The following is a 16,571-nucleotide window of genomic DNA, read 5'->3' as shown; positions in this document are numbered from 1 at the left end:
ATTTATCATAACCTCAAGTTGCCTGACATCTGAAATATTAAATAAGCAAGAGTCTGTGGGTTTACAGGCTATAGTTTCAACTTTGTTTTTAAAGATTTAATTTTATTATTATATTTTTCTAATGTTTATTTATTTTTGAGAGAGAGAAAGGGAGAGAGAGAGAAAGAGAGAGAGAGGGAGAGAGAGAGAGAGAAAGAGAGAGAGCGCAGAGGAGGAGCAGAGAGAGAGGGAGACAGAATTCGAAGCAGGCTCCAGGCTCTGAGCTAGCTGTCAGCACCGAGCCTGATGCGGGGCTTGAACTCACGGACTGTGAGATCATGACCTGAGCTGAAGTTGGATGCTTAACTGGCTGAGCCACCCAGGTGTCCCTTAAAGATTTTATTTTTAAGTAATCTCTGTACCCAATGTGGGGCTCAAACTCACAAATTCAAGATCAAGAGTGGCATGCTCTACCGACTGAGCCAGCCAGGCACCCCTAGCTTGTTAATTCCTTTAGCATATGACACTCTGCCTCCACGTGGGCATGCCTGGCTTACTACAACCTTGCTGAGAACCCTGCTTTCTAAGTGGGCCAGTCTTCTCCTGATTCCACATCCTTTTCAATCTGGCAGATCCCCCTGCCCCCCCCCCCCCCCGCCGCCATGGTGCGTGTATCTGTCACTCTGGTGACAATATCATAACAACAATATCAAGTCTCTTACCCTCTTGTGCTTTATCACCTTCACGACTGCCCTGGTTATGTATCAAACCAAATATGCCTCCCCCACTGCTATGACCCACATGCTGACACTACTGAAGAAAAAACTCAACTACACAGAATTATGCCACCTACATTTTCAGAGCATACGACCAGCAGCTCTCAGCACTACTCAGGGACCTCTCTTGATGTCCCAGGTGAGCTCCCGTGCCTACTATCCTTTCAGGTAGTCTAACGGTGACTATTCTTCCTAACTCCTTTCAGCCTCACTTTTGATGTTATGTTCTCCAAAACCTCTGTTTTGGAGAACATAACGATAACCTTAATTTCTAGATTTCCACTTTATCAACTTATCTGTATCTTCACTCACATTTACCTGTCTCAGACGGGCACTGCTCCGAGTTCAGCCTTGCTGACACTTCTGGACAAATAATCCTTTGGTGGTGGGGGGAGGTGTCCTGTACATTCTGGATGTTTAGCAATACCTATGACCTCCACTCATTAGATGACAATAGGATCCCCCTCCATGCATATATTTGGAAAAATATTTCCAGACACTGCCAAATGTCTCCCAGGAGGCCAAATCACCCTACGTTGAGAACCACTGCTCTAAGCCAAGACTATCTAACAACCTGTCTTTCTTTCTATTTTTTTTTCTTTTTAAAAAATGTTTTTATTTCTGAGAGAGAGAGAGAGAGACAGTGTGAACAGGGGAGGGTCAGAGAGAGAGGGAGACATAGAATCTGAAGCAGTCTCCAGGCTCTGAGCTAGCTGTCAGCACAGAGCCCGACTCAGGGCTCAAACCCACGAACTGTGAGATCATGACCTAAGTCGAAGTCGGATGCTTAACCAACTGAGCCACTCAGGCGCCCCATCACCTGTCTTCCTGATAAAACCCTCCTGCTTCCTCCAAGATCTATGTGTGCTTTTTTTTTTTTTTTAATTTTTAATGTCTTTTATTTATTTTTGAGAGAGATACCGAGACAGCATGAGCAGGGGAGGGTCAGAGTGAGAGGGAGATACAGAATCTGAAACAGGCTCCAGGCTCTGAGCTAGCTGTCATCACAGAGCCTGATGTGGGGCGCGAACCCACGAACCATGAGATGGTGACCTGAGCCGAAGCCAGACGCTTAACCGACTGAGCCACCCAGGCGCTCCTATGTGTGCTTTCTTTATCTCTCTGCGACCTAAACCTGTCCACTGGTTTTGTCTCCTTAGTATACAATTTTACATGTCACTCTGGTACTTAAGAAGTCATTCATGGAAGTATGTTGCCCTCCAGACAGCATGGGACCTTTTTTTTTTCTTCAAGTGAAGCTATGGGAATGACCTCCGTGAGTTCCCTTGCTGAGGCCCCATTCTACTCTTCAATCCTGGTCAAACTAGTTCTCAATCATAGACACTTCTGCACACCTGCCAGGGCTTCCTGGTTACCAGATGCTCAGACTGCCTGACTGGCTGTCTCTGACATTAGTGACTACATTCTCCTTGAACCTTTCTTTTCTCCTGGTTCCCAGGGCACTTCTTTTTTTCTGGTTCTTTCTTTCTACTTCGATTATTTTCTTAATGTCTCCTCTTCCTCAGATTCTCCCTTAAACACCAGTGTTCACTTGGGATTCTGTCCCCAGCCTTTCTCTCAAAACTCTACAACATCCCCCCCCCCCCCCCCTCCGGGCTTCATTACAAGCTTCAACTCTTCCGATAGAATACAATGAATATATTAACTCCTCCCTATGTGATTTGAAGCCCTACTTTCTCTCAAATTCCAATCCTGCATGTCTGACTTTCTAGGGAATTTTTCCACCTAGGAGCACTACAGACACCACTAACAAATCAAGATCCTTAAACCTGAACTCATCATAGTCTCCTTTTTACCAATGCCAGTCTCTAGGCCCCCAAATCTTCCTTATTCTTTTATTATTTCCATGGCACCACACTCCACTCAGTTGTATAATAAGCTAGGGCCTTAGCACAATCCTAGATTCCAACTTCCCACATCATATTCAATCAATCATAAAATCCTATCAATTATACCTTATTCCCTCCCCCTTTTTCCCCACTAGTTCAGGCTTTTATATTTTATTTCAATGGTTCCTAATGAATTTCCCTGACCCTGGTCTTAGATACCTTTAATCCAACCACTGTGTTGCCACTAGAATGTACTTTTAACAGACAAATCTGTCCATGTCACTCCCTTGATTACCTCCTCTAGGGGATCCCCTTTGTCTGACAGGTTTACAACCTAAGCATCTTAGCAGAGCACAGTAGGCTCTCCGTGGCCTGGTTATTGCACTTCTCCTATCTTTCTTTCCATCAGACCCCTCAAACATAACCTCAAACATAACCATACCGTATCACAATGTTCTCAAGTTATTTCCTCTACTAGAATGGTTTTCCTCAGATCATCTACCTAGCATATACTTTTTCATCCTATAAGCCTCAGCTCAAGCATGATCCTGTCTGAGAACTCTTCTTGGACTCCCAGGGCACCTTCGGAGGGTTTCTTCCTGTGTGTTCCCAATGCACTGTGCACATAGCTTCCTTACAGTCCCCACCACTGTCCACTGAAACTGCCCTAGTCTGTTGGTGTCTCACCCTCCGGCCTGCAAGCTCCTGATGGGCATGTGCCTTGCCTACTCAGTCCTGTTTCCATGAGCTAACAGAACACTCAGTGTGGAAATAAGCACTCAATAAATACAGCCTCAATGACTAAATGACACATGGACAGATACAAAAAACTCTGATAGATTGTCAAAAAACGCTAACATGTGATATTGTACAAAAAAATATATGTCACTTTAGGGAGTCAAGAAGTAAAGTTTTAAGTTTAATAAGTAATATGCATAACGGCACATTGCTTATTTAACTTTTCTACAGAAGTACTACTAACATCAAAAGAACAGCCTGATATCCCTGGGGGATCTGATGGCACAGGCTAAAAAACACGACCATTTCTCTGGTTAATGTATCCATTTTCTTTTTAGCTTGAAAACATTTTGAATTCCTAGCAAGTAAAAGAATGCTCCACCAAGAAAACAGAACATGTTTACTCTGTGGGCTCCAAGACCTCTAGTCTGACTGTGTGCCCTCAGGTTAGGTGGGGGACAGGGCCAGCATCACATCAGCACAGAAACTGCATCACACTTAAAGTCACAGGTTCCACTTGAGGTCTTTGCCCCACTGTCTGGGCTGTGACCTGGGGTCTATTTTCATCCCTCTAAGCCTCCTCAGTTTCCTTATCTGAAAAACAGCTATAGTAATATTATGATAATAACGATAATATTTGCCTTATATATTTCATAATGTACATGCCAATATTAAAAGAAATAATAATGAAAGCAATGAAGCCTATGAGGGTGAAAAATAAAGTAGTATTTTATCTAGAGAGCGAAAATTACAGTTCATTTGCACTCCATATTCTTGAAAACATTTACCTTTTGAAGCGCTGGAGAAGGTTTTTCCAGTTTGGTGTTCTCCTTTGGGGTTAAAGGAGGGGATCGCTCCTTTATCTCTGGAGGCAGTTCTTGATACAGTGCTGGAATTGAACAAGGATTCATGTCACAAATTGAGGAGCACTCACTCAAGGGGAAGAACAGTGAATGGGGGCAGATATGAAACTAAAGATATTGATATTCACTTCCTTGGTGTAGTAATAAGGTACCTGGCACTTGATATTATAGGCAATTAATAGCTGCACACAGTAGTTTTTAAAAGAACATAATTTATGATTGGAAAGTTTTGATCGGCAGGATTTCAGAAACAGACAAGGTGTCATTTTCACTTTTTATGTGGTCATGCAGATGCTTATCTCATTTTATCGCAATTCACCAGGAGCCTGCTATACGCAAGTTTATCCGCTAGGTACTGGTGGAGGAGATGGAAGATGATCAAAAGGCAGTATTTAATCTCAAGGAGCCTACGATCTGGTCAGAGACAGATATGTTCACAACTGTAACATAAAACAGAATATGCCATTATTCAAAAGAGAGACGATAAAGACAAATTCTGATGTGGATGGCAAATGCTCAATGCAAGAAGTGGTAGGTATGGCAGATTCGGAGAATAGGTAGGATTTTGCAGGCAGAGGTAAGGAGAAAGAATAATTTGGGAAGATGGTATGAAATAAATGAGCACGGGGCTAGGGCTATATACGATATTGAATCTGTTCACAGTGTCGAATCTCAGATTCTGATAGTCTAAGATTCTAATTTACAGAATCTATTTAATATACACACAGTGTTGACTGTATAAAGTTATGTGGGTATTTTAAAGGACTAAAAATAAAATGTTTCAGTTAAATGACAATCCTGGGCAACTCTGAATTGAGAGAAATTGGTAAAATACACCTGACTGAAATTCTAAAATGATAAGATATATTAATTGGCTTTGTGTATGGGTTGGTTTTATTATTAGGCTTCTTTATCTTTCATTAGAAAGGATGTTAGATGTCATTAAGTGAAGCTGTTCATGTTTTTCTTTCCAGTGGCTTAAGACACAAAAGGAGTACATTCTTTATAATATGGGGCACTTCTATTGGGTTGTTCTCTTAGAGGACATGGCTTTCAACTGAAGGGTTGGTAGAGTCTGTCTACATATACACACTCCCTTAGAGCATTTACTTTACATATTAGGCTTCAGATGAAGACAAAGGACAATTTCTCCTACCATTTTAGAGTGGGATATGCCGCTGACAGTCTTTTTTTTTCTCTGTTAAAACTGAGCAGGTGAGTTTTTGTTAAACTCGGGTATAAAGTAGGATAAAAGGGAAAAGAAGATAACCCCTGATGAAGTGAGAATTCAGTCATTATATTCTCGGTTTTCTGAGAATATTTTTGTGTGTTCTGGACTTTAAAAGGCTTTGTCAAGAGGCAGTGACTGAGCCCAAAAGCAAATACCAATTACCCCTGGATACAATAAGGAAAGACGGCAGTCGAAGGATGGTCACTCCTTAGAACAAGGAATTAATTTCTGCATGCAGCCACAAACCACCACTGGAGTGTGCTTCAGAAGTCTCACTGTGGTTATTATGGAACAGAAATCAATTTTAATGGGGTTTTAACCCACTGTGGATCACATATCCATAGCCTCTCAAGATTCATAAGCCTAAGAGGTTATTTCTGCAAACTAACGAGATTCTAAAGTTAAAACATCTAATACCATCCTGCCTGGAAATAAATACATCAAGAGAAATAAATAGTTTAAATATTTCTACTTGTGTCCAGAAGAAACAATAGATTGTAGTAGCTCGTTAAAATTACAGACATAGTGCAGAGTGACTGTCATCATGCGGGCTCTCTCGACTTGAAAGTGGGAGTTACTCCTGCCAAACTGGGGCTGTTGATCGAGAGGGAAAGCCATCACTGGGAAGGGGAAGGAAGAACTGGGACAGCTGAGTCGATCTGGGAGTTATAAGTACTGAGCTTATGAAAAATGACTAGAAATTAACCTGGGTCTTAAAATCTCTTCCTTCCACACTTTCTTAAGTTTTCTCCACTGTGCATCATCTTCTGAATAATAAAAACAGTTTTAAGAGCAATCAATCATTTATTGCTCAGAGAAGAAGAATTACAACAGTGGCACGGAGGAAATTAAGAATTTTGTTATGAGGGAGAGAAGTGGGTAATTTTTGAGACAGTTTTGAGGGGAGGACTTTGCTGAAACCAGCAGATTAACTGAGGGAAAGAGCTGCAGAGACCGGGAGCCCTGGACAGTGGGAATGGGGGGCCCTGGGAAGTACCAGGGTGCAGACAGGGTAGTGAGAGGGGGCGAGAGAGAAGTAATTTCCTCTGTGCCTAACCCCACACCCAGTATTCATGGAGGAAACTATTTTTCCTCTTTTCCTTCATCTCTTTTGCTCTGAAAATTCAGAACTTACATTAGGAATCAATAGTACTTTTGTTCAGCCAGTTTGGGTTAAATGGGGTTTTGTAGACTGGCCTGAAAGTCAATTGTTATTTATAATAATTTCTTCTTTGCAGAAACAAAGGACTTAATAATGATTCCAAATAGTGTGTTCTCAAGGCTGCCTGTACTGCCTTGTAAACCAGAACTATACAATTTTAGTGTTTCTAGAAGGAAGCTTACAAGTGTCAGAGCTCAACTTCCTCATTTTATAGGAGGAAACTGAGGCATATCGGGGATTAGCTGTCGAGCAAGGATTAAAAGTCAGCTTTCCTGACCCCTGAGTATCGTGCCTTCGCACCACACTCCCCAGTGAGCGGCTGACAGGAAGCATTCTTCTGAAGAAGAGCTGCTCTACTTCTCTCCTTCCTTCAGTCTTTAAACTGCTGTACCTTCAGGCTCTGTGGGTTAGCTCTATTTGCGCCTCTCCCAGGCCCGCCAGGACATCGACAGCTCTCACAAACTTCTATTTAGAATTTCTTCCCCAGCTCGTTTCTTTTGCCTCTCACAAATGGGGATTTAGTTCACCCGAGAATGAAACAATCTGACGTGGTTCTGTTCTAGCAGGTACCAGCCAGGACTGAGGTACACAGTGTTAAAAAAGGACCAGGACCTGGGAACTAGAGTTGCTCACGGTGCCTGTCAATGGAGGAGTCACTGCAGCGAGACGTAAGCGTGTGAAGCAGGTGGTGGGCACGCACGGCTGAAGAATGCTGGTAGCTAGAGAGGCAGGTCCCCTGGGCTACGTCCGTGAAGCAAATATTCCAATCTCAGAATGTAGCCGCTTTCTAGTGCATCAGTGCCCCCTTTTTTATTTTTATTTATTTTTATTTTTTTGCATCCTGAGAACGAAAAGCAGTACCCTTCGGTAAACATACCCAAAAGTTACAGAGAGAGAGAGTAAAGGGTAGCAGATGATAAAATCTTGGACTATCAGTTACACCATATTAGTAACCCAGGAAGAGAGAGCATAAAACTTACTTTCACTAGCCACATGATTAGCTGGGAAATAACCCTCCTGTCCCTTTCCTTTGCTGCCATACCACCAGTCCTCATTATCTTTGAAAAACACTCGGATAATGTCTCCGCGATGGATGCTTAGTTCATCTGATCGATTTGCTGTGTAGTCATAAAGAGCCACTACCTACGAGAGAGATAAGACCACCACAGCTTTATCACAACTGTACCACAGAGAAAACCCCCAACATTCACTTCCTCTTGCAGAAGAGCAGCTGAAACCAAAGCAGTACTTTGGTAAGTCTGAGGCGGTCTCAAGGTTTGCTAATGGGATCAGGGGTGGTGGGAACACATCAGGAGAAGCAAGATAAAAGACTGCGGGATTGAGAAATGGTTCAGAGCATTCAATACACTAAGATTAGCTTCAAAATAGCAGATGTTAATTTTTTTAAGTGAATTATTTGTGAAGCAAATAAAGAGAAGGCTCACACACCATTCACTCTCTTAGAATTGTTGCATACGAAGCCCATTCTCTGTGCTAAGCAGATGTATCTGAAAAAAAAATTCTTTGGAATGTCAACAATTTTACAAAAAGCAAAGCACCATGGAACAGCCCTGATTACATAACTTCATTGTGATCACTTGATCACTGTTAATATCTCCCTTAGAGTTATATTTTCCCACAAACACATGCTTTTTGGTATTTTATATCAAACTAAATCTTTTGACCACTTTAAAAATACTCTTAATAAAGTTATTTTCACTAGACACAAATTTAAGAAGAAAAGCCTTTCCATAAGAATACTCTTCCCTATACTGTACAGTAGTCATTGTATTTGATTTTTTTTCTTTTTAAAAAACCCAATCAGGGGTGCCTGGGTGGCTCAGTCGGTTAGGTGTCTGACTTTGGCTCAGGTCATGATCTCGCGGTTCATGGGTTCGAGCCCCACGTCGGGCTCTGTGCTGACAGCCAGCTCAGAGCCTGGAGACTGTTTCAGATTGTGTGTGTCTCTCTGTCTCTGACCCTCCCCTACTCATGTTGTCTCCCTCTATTTCAGAAATAAATAAAACATAAAAAAAAAAACCCAATCAAAATGAAATTTAACAAATCCCTTATAGCAGTTATAAGGAGGCAGACCTCAATCCACTTTATATGTCATACACTGTATAACACAGAACATAATACATATGCTAAAGAATATACTACTTCTTTTCCTACTTAAATGGGGTCTGAAAATTAACAGGTTATACAACTATATATGTAATGGAAAATTATCATTACAATTCTTTGTGCATTTAGACTGCAGACGGATTTGGATTCATTCACATAACAAGTGTTAACTGAAATCCTAATGTGCCTGCTACTAGGCTAGGGGCTAAATATGCAGTAATAAATAGGACACCTTCTAGAAAGGTTACCTCATTTCGGCTCTGCAGGAGAATAAAGGATAATCAGGAATTAACCAGGTGAAGAGATAGAAAGCATGTCTGGGCAGACGGTATTGCTTGTACGAGTCCAAGGAGGAAAGAGAAACCCGAAATATTCAATATGGTGAGGGCCTGAATTAGTCGTAAGAGCCTAACTACCCGGGTATGGGAAAGTGAGGCTGCAGGGGTAAGTAGGGGCTAGATCATACATGCTATAGGAGCTCATACTCATAATAGAGGCCATGGGAAGAGAGAAGAGTTTTAACCAGAAGTTTCCGTATCAGTTCACAAAACTCTTTGTGGTACCTTTTAATTAGTTTGCAATATTTATTAACACATTAACCAGGAGATTTTAATGGATAAATGTGGAATTAGCTGTTGTCACTATATAGTATACAGGCAGTAAAAATAATTTAATTCAAATGGTACAAACACTAATACTATTGTACTGCTTAGCACAGTCTGTAACGCAGAATATGTTATACAGGATGTTGTTTCAAGTTTACAAATCTTCTATAACTTTTAGTGTACTGATGCCAAATTATTTATGTAAAAGTAGAATTTAAAAAATTGTTTTTAATGTTTATTTATTTTTGAGAGAGAGGGAGACAGAGTGCAAGCAGGGGAGGGTCAATGAGAGAGGGAGACACAGAATCTAAAGCACACTACCGGCTCCGAGCTAGCTGTCAGCACAGAGCCCCACACAGGGCTTGAGCTTGTGACCAGGCGCTTAGCCGTCTGAGCCACTCAGGCATCCTGGAAAGGTGGGACTTTTAACTCTCCGTCCTTCTTTCTTCTCCAAACCTTTTTTCCTTTATTCTACCTGGCATTGTCACAGAAGAAGAAAGCTAATAAAAATGTTCTGAGTGCCTGCCACGGTCTAGGTACAATGATAACTGCTTACATATGTTCTTGGACAATCCTGTGATGGTATGAATTCTCACTCCAATTTTATAATTGAGGAATTTTATGTACAGAGAAGTTGTGTAACTTGCTTAAAGTAAACTATAGGAGTTACTTTTTGTTTTTCCAAAACTAAATACATTTATAAGATGTCTTCGTCTGGAATCAAACACACGAGGAAGCTGCAGAGAGAGGAAGGAAGGAAGGGACAGAGTTTCCAATCTCTCAGGAAAGATCAGACACAGTTCTGGGTGGCACTAGTTAAGCGGCTGGCTCTGCAGAGAGAATCAATGACCCTGGGTCACCTACAGGCCTGCTCTTTCACGATACCTGAACCCCAGTCCTGGAAAACCATGGGCATCTGTTCCTGGCTCCTCAGCCTGGTTCTGGTACACTAACACAGCGTGACCTGGATAAATCTTAGGGGATGAAGTTGTCATGTGCGTATTTATCAGGAGCCAGAGGCAGCTGCTGGGAAGAAGGGGAGGATCAATTCCGCTCAGGCAGAATCATGTATGAAGTCCCACATCAGGCTTGTGTCCTTAGGTGGATTACTGACAATCTGGAATCCATCAACCTGGAGTCAGAAAACCTTTCCTGAATTCTCCACTAGGGTCTCTGGTAAGAGTCTCTTCAGAGGCTCAGGAGTCCAAAAGACCTCTAGTATCCTACATTTCAATTTCCTGTTAAAAGTATCCACTGATTGATCCTCCTTACACTATAAAATATTGCACACTAATTTTTTAACATTTACTTACTTATTTTGAGAAGAGAAAGAGAGTGAGAGAAAGAGAAGGAAAGAGGGAGAATTCCAAGCAGGTTCTGGCTGTCAGTGGGGAGCCCAATGAGGGGCTTGACTGAATGACTGTCAGATCATGACCTGAGCTGCAATTAAGAGTCGGATGCCCAACCGACTGAGCCACCCAGGTGCCCTTAGAGCACACTAGTTTTACACAGCCCGCCAGTCTTTATAAATTATGTTCCACCCTCCTTGACCCTGTTGTGGACTGAGTTGTATGCCCCCCAAAGTCATAGGTTGGAGCCCTAACTACCATGTGACTGTATTTGGAGACAGGGCCTTATGGATTAAGGTTAAATGAGGTCACATGGGTGGGGCCCTAATCCAACAGAACTGGTGTCCTTATAAAAAAAAGGAAAAAACAGCAGGAGCACATGTGCACAGAGAAAAAGGACACATGAGGACCCAGTGAGAAGGCAGCTGTCTGCAAGCCGAGGGAGGACTCAGAAGAAACCAACCCAGCTGGCTACTTGATTTTGGACTTTCAGTTTCTAGAACTGTGAGCAAATACATTTTTGTTTAAGCCCTTAGTTTACTGGTACTTTATTACAGCAGTCCCGGCAGATTATCAGAGTTCTACAACCTGATGGTGTCAGATGAATCACTCACTACCACCTGTCATGGCACCGCACAGGGACAGTCCCTTAATTCTATCCACTGTAGAGCCTTGCCAGCTCACAGGACGGTGCTCCAACACTATTATTCTATCTCCTGGTGTAGAAACAACTGCCTTGTCGCCAAACCCCATCACCCACATCATTAGGGAGGCTACATCTCCCAAAGCAAAGAACAGTCTTTGGAGCATGTCATCATCATACCATTATTGACATTTAAGTGAAAAACTGCTATACAGTGAGGAATTTGTGTGATTCACATGCCGACAGTCCGTATCCTGGCAGTGGGGTTATGACCATTCCTTCATCATACAGAAGGTACATGACTAAAGCCACATGGTTTATATTCTCCTATATAATCTATATAATCTGCTTATATTGCAGTGTGTGTTTTTATCCAGTATGTCATCTTCTCATCTGAGAATCACTTACTCTCTTCTGAGCATCTTAGTATACACAATAAACTTCTCTGCTTGTTTTAATTTGCAGTGGGTTCTGCATAAATCATCTCCCTCATCTCCAATTACATTTTGTTATTGTCTCACTGTTTTAGGGTCATGTAAAGCTCCATAAAAAAGTTGAGAGACACAATCCCATCATGAAGTTTCTCTTAAATTAATACTGTGTCTATTTTTCTCTTTATTTTTGGTAGGTCCTGTCATTAGGAAATTGTCTTGACCATTCTTATGATGAATATCTTCTATAACGCACTGTTGCTTGGACATAGTGCGCTAGTATGTAGGAACGACAGAACATCCTCAGCAATATCTTTGAGCTGGCAGAGCAGTTACACAATATTTCTGCAAAAGAAGTTAAAAAAATATTTGTTTATATGCCCATGTTTGTAATGACGGTCTGGGAAATGAGATTTTTTTAAAAAAGTTTATTTATAAAATCCACTTGATCAAATTTTGTCCATAATTCACATACTTGAAACAGAGTTCCTTCTTCTCAAATTTGCCAAACTACTTGGGTGCAGTCATGATGGAAGTGCCAGGGTAAGCTTTTATTTCTTTATTTTTTGTGACATTGCTTTTTCAGTCTTCAAAGCAGTGCTCGCCAAAGACTATTTCTTAGTAAGCTGTGTCTGCCAGGCTGTTATAAGACACTGAGGTGAATTCCTCTTTGTATTATCTTCTGAGAAATTTTTGTTATGGTTGTCTCTGAAGAATTCTCAATGGTTCTTGAAACCAGTGTACTGAGGGGACGTTAACCAGTACTGTTGAGCGGCAGATGTTTCTTGCAACTTCAATTATAATATAATCTAAAAATCAATATTCATAATGGTTCCGACTCATTCAACAAGCTAAGTTATGTTGAATAAACTCATAAACTTGAGTACTTTCTCCTTTAAGGCCGCTTCAGCTGGGTCTACACTCATTGGAAACTTCTTTGTGGCTGGCTGCAGCCAAAGTGGCCCTGAATCCTACCACATTCTCTGTGCTTTCTCCTTGCTTAACTTCATTTCAGACTCCTGGCCTCTAGAGATAGTAAAAGAATAAAATTTGTTGTTTTAAGCCACACTGTGTTTGTGGTAATTTGTTCCCAGAGCCCTAGGAACTAACACATGTGAATTTTACTTTGTTGAGTGCTGGATTTTCTTGTAATTCCCTTAAAGAGTATTGGATCTTTTACTTGCATGTAGTCATTGAGATTAGTTTGACCCTTTCCAGGTTTGATTTTAAGTTTTGTTAGAACAGATTCAGGAGGATTTTAGTCTAGGGCTCAATATCACCGCCCCCCCCAATCCCCCACCCTGGTATGATCCTCCTGCTAATTTTCCTCAATGCCCCACATATTAGGAGGTTTTGCCATTATGGCTGTGAGGACTGTGAATTGTTCCCATTCTTTTGTGTGGCCTACTCATTTCTGATGGTTCTTTCCTTATGGAGTTTTACCCCAAGCACAGGCACATCAGTACTCAGCCAAAGACTTATTTATATATACATAAAAAAAATATTTATTTTGAGAGAGAGGGTGAGAGTGGAGGAGGGGTAAAGAGAAGAAGAGAGAGAGAATCCCAAACAGGCTCTGTACTGTCAGTGTAGAGCCCAATGTAGGGCTTGAACTTACAAACCATGAGATCATGGCCTGAGCAGAAGTCAGACGCTTAACCAACTTAGTCACCCAGGCGCCCCTCAGCCAAAGACTTATTAAAGGCACTCCTCATGCTTATTGGCAGGATTATGACCAATTAACATAAAGTGAAACAAAAAGTAACATCTTAGGCTATTATTTTTTTTTTGCCAGAAGCCTTGCTACTTCTGGCACATTAAAATGTGTACAGCACATTAAAGCACATTAAAATGTGTACAGCACGTTAAAGCACATTAAAATGTGTACAGTTTTGGTGCTCAATATAAATGCACTTATGACTTTATTATACATTTGGCATTCTTTAAGAAAGCACATTAAGCTTTAATATAAAAATATTCAGGTTACATTTGTGCTCAAGTGATAAAACGTTGTTTTCTGATTTTATATATTTTCTCCTTGCATATACAGGAGATGCTTAAAGTGACCTCTGGCTATGTGGGTGGACTTGGATTTAAGGGTATACTGGTATAGAAAGCAACTTACATGCAAGAACAATTACTTGGAGCAAAGGGAGAAGATACTTCTTTTCACAGACTCCATAAGGACTTTGCAGAAACCAGTAAGTCTAAGCCAGGCAGTTCCATTTACATGTAGATGTACTGGTTTTTATGTTACAACATGATGGGTCTGTAGCTTTTTAAACTAGGAAACCCCTGAAAGACTGTACCTTCCAGCTGAAATAAACTATTTATAATAGATTGTGTTTCAAATGCTGTTTTCTGCTTCTTGGACATTTACGAAACATCTTAATTTTGTAGAACTGACAACAGGGTTCCCCCACTCTCTTCTTTCAAGCTGTAAACTGCCTTTTCACAAGACCTTATAAGAAGTCTGGGTATAGCTGTAACATTTCAAATGCTTTCTGAGAGAAAGAAACCATGTCCTTGGTCAATGAAGAGACTTTTCATGTAATCAAACAGCAGTTTATATATCTTGATCCTAGTGTGTTTCTCTGGAATGTAAATGGCTACAACAGCCTCATCAAACACTGTCTTCAATCCCTTCCACATGGTAGCCCCTGTCTCCTGCTAGTAGATTCTGTCCTTGCTTTCTATATACCCTGGGTTTTCTTTCATCTTATTCAGTTTTGCTGAAGTTTTGGGGTAACCTTGAAGATCAGTCTCAGTTCCTACTAAATGAGGCATATGTAGTGTGTGTTCCCTAAGTTCTGATGCCCACTCCTTTCACAGTTCGAAATAAGGTCACAGAGAAGCATGTAAGAAAGACATCACTCACGCAGGCCTCAGTTTTCCTGTCTGATCACTGTCTTCCTGTCCTGCTGTATCACAGAGTGTCAGGAGGGACTGCTTGCCCTCTGCCCTGATGCTGACGACACTGAGGATGGCAGGCACCACTCCTCCAGGAAGGCGTTGGCGGCACAGCTCATGAGTAGGCATGTCCTGCCAGCGCCATGCACTTGTGCATCAGCGTGCCAGCTCATGAGCCACGCTGCAGCCAGCCAGCCTCCGGGAAGGCCCTCCTTTTCTGCCCTGGCTATGCCTGCCCGCTGCCCCTTGTAATTATTTAACAAATAAAATAGCTTTAAGAAAGTCTCATTCCTCAATAATGTCAATTACAGAATATTTGGTCTTTATTATTAAAATAGGAAAAAAAGAGCAGATTAAAAAATGTAAGTAGAAAACCCAATTTAACAAAAAATTCTGAGTTGCACAGAAGTACATTACTGAATATTAAAATGGCTACTTTACTAACAGTGACACTGGGACTGTATTTTATTTCATGAGAGGAATAAAAAAAAACATACTGCCCTCTTCAAGCATCATGTGGTAGGAATATATATGGTCTCATGATTATTTCCATAAGTTCCCTACAGATATTTATAAAAAAGAAACCAAGGTCCTATTATTTCTAACTGATCTTATCTGGATAACAATAAATTAAGAAAACAGAGATTAAAAAAGTAAATAATTGTACAAAGTTTATTGTCTCTGTACCAAACTATCTGTTCCTATCCTGCTATATATAATGTTAGTATATGTGAACCTTACTTTATAAAACAAATATTTGAAAATACTTAATTCCAAATATCTTCTGGTAAAGTGGCTACGGTAATGGAAAGAAAACCAAACTAGGAACTAACATGTTTAGTTACCCGTCCTGTTTGGGCCTCCAAGGTTGAAGTGTATCAGAAAACACTCAAACTGGATGGCTGTAAATGAAGGCGGCTGGGCCAGATGCTGTATGGTATACCCTGGAGCTTTCAAAATTCTATCATAATATGTATTCAAATAACAATTCCAAAAGAATAACATTCATAGATTTCAAGGTAAATTCAAAATATTAACTTGCTGGATCACAGTGTAGTTACATTATTTGTGATCATCTATAAATTGGAGAAGGTTGTTTAACTGCTGCAACACTACACCGGAAAAGCCTCCAGGTAATGAATAAAGAACAACAACAATACAGTATTTCTTCTGAATTACCATTTGGAAATACTACTTCTTCAACAAATAGGAATGACTTGACCTTTGTACTTCCCAAATAAAGCTACTCGTTTCGTTTCATATGATGATTAGTTTCACTTAAAACTTTTCCTGTTAGGAATCGTAATGCTCACATTTTGTTACCTGAATCATTAGTGCTACATTTGAGAAGGCTCTCAAATATATCCTTTTATTGGCTATTTCGTAAAAAAAAAAAAAAAATCAAGAGAATGATGTAGACTATTTTATAGACTGGACTACAGATTTTTTTTTTTTTTGCTGTTGTTGTTAGTGAAGAAAAATGACAGTGCACTTTTTTTTTTGTTGGAAAGGAGAGCAAAAAGAGAATTATGAATCACTGATTTAAACTAGAGTTTTTACAGTATGATCTCCAGAGCAGCAGCAGCAGCAACATTACCTGGAAATTTGTTAGAAATGAAACTTCTTCACATCCTCGCCAGCATCTAGAGTTCTCTGCTTTGCTCATTTTAGCCACTCCCTCCTGCACTGTTGGTGGGAATGTAAACTGGTACAGCCCCTCTGGAAAACAGTGTGGAGGTTCCTCAGGAAACTAACAATAGAACTCCCTTATGACCCAGCAATAGCACTGCTAGGAATTTACCCAAGGGATACAGAAATGCTGAGGCATAGGAGCACATGGACCCCAATGTTCATAGCAGCACTCTCCACAATAGCTAAAACATGGAAAGAGCCTAAGTGTCCATCAA

General features: G+C 40.8%; 1 protein-coding gene across 6 annotated transcripts in view; it reads right to left on the bottom strand.

Annotated features, from left to right (window-relative positions):
- AHI1 (Abelson helper integration site 1) overlaps positions 1-16,571 on the bottom strand; it is a 212,896-nt gene that overhangs the window by 43,281 nt on the left and 153,044 nt on the right. For 4 of the 6 annotated variants that reach the window (XM_039242047.1, XM_039242050.1, XM_039242049.1 and 1 more), the window contains exons 22-23: positions 7,580-7,742; positions 4,132-4,232 (exon numbers count right to left, since the gene is read on the bottom strand). In XM_039242047.1, coding sequence (XP_039097978.1) covers positions 4,132-4,232; positions 7,580-7,742 — 264 coding nt within the window. Of the gene's footprint in view, positions 1-4,131; positions 4,233-7,579; positions 7,743-16,571 lie in introns of those variants that run through there. The other 2 variants (XM_039242051.1, XM_039242052.1) reach the window with 2 other exon arrangements.

Source organism: Hyaena hyaena, unplaced genomic scaffold (assembly GCF_003009895.1).
Source record: "Hyaena hyaena isolate Hyena2069 unplaced genomic scaffold, ASM300989v1 scaffold_204, whole genome shotgun sequence".
In the NCBI taxonomy this organism is placed as follows: Eukaryota; Metazoa; Chordata; class Mammalia; order Carnivora; family Hyaenidae; genus Hyaena; species Hyaena hyaena.
This window is presented reverse-complemented; position numbering and strand designations above follow the sequence as displayed.